General features: G+C 35.5%; 1 protein-coding gene across 1 annotated transcript; it reads left to right on the top strand.

The window, feature by feature from the left end:
- The first annotated feature begins 234 nt into the window (after positions 1–234).
- LOC107812601 (small ribosomal subunit protein uS13c-like) lies at positions 235–2,803 on the top strand. The gene is made up of 3 exons (XM_016637750.2): positions 235–458; positions 730–954; positions 2,497–2,803. Exons 1-3 carry the CDS (start codon positions 345–347, stop codon positions 2,662–2,664), a joined length of 507 nt encoding a protein of 168 aa, XP_016493236.1. The 5' UTR covers positions 235–344; the 3' UTR covers positions 2,665–2,803.
- Positions 2,804–3,079: the final 276 nt, after the last annotated feature.

The raw sequence follows: 3,079 nt of genomic DNA, 5'->3' as shown, positions 1-3,079 counted from the left end.
TGCGGTCTTAAATCTTTTACGTATAAGAGATTTAAAAAGGACACATTCTTAATTTCAACATTATAGCTTGCCATGAAAGTCCATTTCCTCATATTGATAAATTACAAACGGTAAGAATATATTTTTTCCCAATTATGGAAAAAAAGTAAATTTTGAATTATGACATTTTAGTCATTAAAAGTTAAATTTTGTTCCAATTTCTTTTTGAAAAAAAAAATTATTTCCAAACCTGGGCTCCATATTAGAAAACCATAGAAAAAAACTCCATTCCTATCCTGTTTCCCCAAAAAGATAAGAGAAAACGCTCCATCTTCTCCTCTTATTTCTTCATCAAAATTTCAAGAATGGCACAAGCACTAGCAACTCCTGTACTACCTTCGCTCTCCCTTATCTGCAACACTTCTGCAATCTCCAAGCACAATTCTCTCTCTTTCTCAACTCCCACATCTTTTCCCAAGGTACACTTGACTCCCTTTTCTTTTCTTAATTTTTTTCCAGTAACCAAACATGGGTTTTTGCTAAAGTTTCCATTTTTTGAACTTTTTCGAGTTGTAATTGAAATGGGTTTTGCTGAAGTTTCCATTTTTCAGTTTTTTGAGTTGGAATTGAAATGGGCTCTGCTAAAGTTTCCATATTTATGACTTCTTTGAGTTGGAATTGAATTGGGTTTGCTGAAATTTAAATTTTATGACTTTTTTGAATTGGAAGTGAAATGATGTTTGTGTGTAGATTGGAGGTTTGAGTATAAAGTGTGTGCGTGTGGGAGGAGTGGAGATACCAAACAACAAAAGAGTAGAGTTTGCCTTGCAATACATTCATGGGATTGGCCGCACCAGTGCACGCCAGATTCTGGTAGACCTTCAAATTGAGAACAAGATTATGAAGGACTTTTCTGAAGAGGAGCTTATCACTCTCCGTGATGAAGTCTCCAAATACATGATCGAAGGCGACCTCGTGAGTTTCCTTGCTCTTATTTTAAAGTGTTTGTTTGTTTTCATGGCAGTGTGATTAAGCTAAATGAAACTTATATGCTTAGGTAATTCGATTTGGTTTCTCTATTTCATGTTACCTTGGTGTGGTTGAGGTTCTTGATACTCTGTAGTGTGGCTTGTTTCAGTGTGCCATTTGGTTTTTTAAGTAATACAATTTAATTGAGCCACAAGAATGTTTCACTAGAGGGGTATTTTGAACCAGTCCTTTTATCCGATTTTTACATGTGAAGTAGCATACTGAAGCTGAAAACAATATCTTAAAATTATTTTCATCAGACCAAGTATTGTAGCCATCTTGCTTTTAATTGGAGTACGCGTTTTGGTTTTGACTGCAGTTTCTCAATGCTTTGTGCCTTAAAGTTTGGCTAACCTTTTCATGGAGTCAGAACTTTACTTCAAGGGGGCAATTCATTTTTTCTGCCCAAATTTTAAAATGTCAAGTTGTTTATTGGAACTGAAAACCATATTTTAACTCAAAGTAGCATTTTGTAGGGAAGTGTCTAGTTATACCCCAAAAATATATAAAGTAGCATTTGCTAGGAATTAGTTCATTTCTAACTTTGCGCGGACTCACTTAGAGGATGGCTCAATTCAATCTTCATTCTCCATAACTTCAACCAAATAACGGGACTTTATGATTTTCTCTAAAGACGCCAATGAACAAACAAATGACGACAGAATTAGTAAAGAATGGATACCTAGTAACTTGCTTTCTTATTGTCCAATTATTGTTTGCCTCGATGGCTCGCATGCTTTAAACTTTAGTTCATTTAGTAATGCCTCCCTGTAGTTAATGGAAGAATAAATGCTAAAACACGAAAACACAGAGAAATCTTTTGTACATGATCTTTTTCTTAAGGCTAACTTTAATGCTTGGTTTCCAATTAGTAGAGATGCTACAGTAGTAGCAGCTACCTTCGTAAAGGTTCTGTTCGAAAAGGTTTTCTTGCGGACCTACAATATTGGTTTCCTTATGCATGTTATACATATTTTGTTTTGTAAAAGATACTATTGGAAGGGCAGTCATTGAAATAAAATTGTTTGGCTGGGGGGAAGCTGCTAAAATTGTTTGGCTGGGGGAAGCTGCTCTTTTCCCCCCCTCCTGTCCATTTTCAGATATTTGTTTCCTGTTTCAAATTGTGGAGGCTTCTTGTCCTTGTATATTTGTGTATTTTTCCCCATCTTCTTTGGTTGGAATAGTGGAAGCGAAATCTTTGGCATACATTGTGTGATTTCATTTGGTGTCTTTCTGTAAATGTAATACGTATATCAGTGGAGTTTGGATATGTTGGATCATGGCCTCTATAGCTGCCACCACCTAACCCCAAGTTAAAATAATTCTTATGGCAAAACAGTTCTTCTGGAAATGTTTATGTGCACAGAAAGAAATTGATAGCTTGTTTTAGGAGTGACGATGTCCGTTGTCATTCTTATATTATATAGTTGTTGGTCAATGCTTCCTATTTGAAATGGGGAAATGATATACTTCCGATGTTGGTTTCAGAGGAGATTCAATGCTCTTGCCATTAGGAGATTGAAGGAGATTCAGTGCTACAGAGGGGTAAGGCATATCCAAGGATTGCCTTGCAGAGGACAGCGAACAAAGAACAATTGTCGTACTTTGAAGGGCAAGAAAGTTGCAATTGCAGGGAAGAAGAAGGCACCTCGTTAATTCAAGTTTGGTTTTTCATTTCTTCTGGTAACTGACTTGTAAAAGCTATATACTATGGCAAACCATGCTTTGTTTGTTATTGATTAGTATTTTTATTGAAATCATTTACTACATTTCAAGATAGAGTTTTTATTCTCAATGGTGCCTTCAATGAGTGTTAATGCCTATTTTGTGGTTCTTTGAGGGTGATGACTCATGAAACAAGCATCACTTTTAATTATGCTCAAATATTGATAGTCGCTGGCCAAATGCAATACTTGAAGAATAACTTCGTTATACTTTGGTGACTGGTGGTCCAAGTTGTAGTTGTTTTAGAATTGTCTTCACACTTCACCATCATTAAAAATATTAATCACTGCCTTAACAACTTATATGGAAGTTGAATTGAAATTATCAGTGGAGTCTTAACATTTTG

This window comes from Nicotiana tabacum, chromosome 24 (genome assembly GCF_000715075.1).
Source record: "Nicotiana tabacum cultivar K326 chromosome 24, ASM71507v2, whole genome shotgun sequence".
NCBI lineage: Eukaryota > Viridiplantae > Streptophyta > Magnoliopsida > Solanales > Solanaceae > Nicotiana > Nicotiana tabacum.
Note: the sequence above shows the minus strand (reverse complement) of the source record. Positions and strands in the feature narration are given on the sequence as shown.

Excerpts from the sequence above, each read along its gene's own strand:
- LOC107812601 (XM_016637750.2), top strand. The coding sequence starts at position 345 with ATGGCACAAGCACTAGCAACTCCTGTACTACCTTCGCTCTCCCTTATC. Across the intron at positions 459-729 it reads CTCCCACATCTTTTCCCAAG|ATTGGAGGTTTGAGTATAAA; the intron begins GTACACTTGACT and ends GTTTGTGTGTAG. Across the intron at positions 955-2,496 it reads ACATGATCGAAGGCGACCTC|AGGAGATTCAATGCTCTTGC; the intron begins GTGAGTTTCCTT and ends TGTTGGTTTCAG.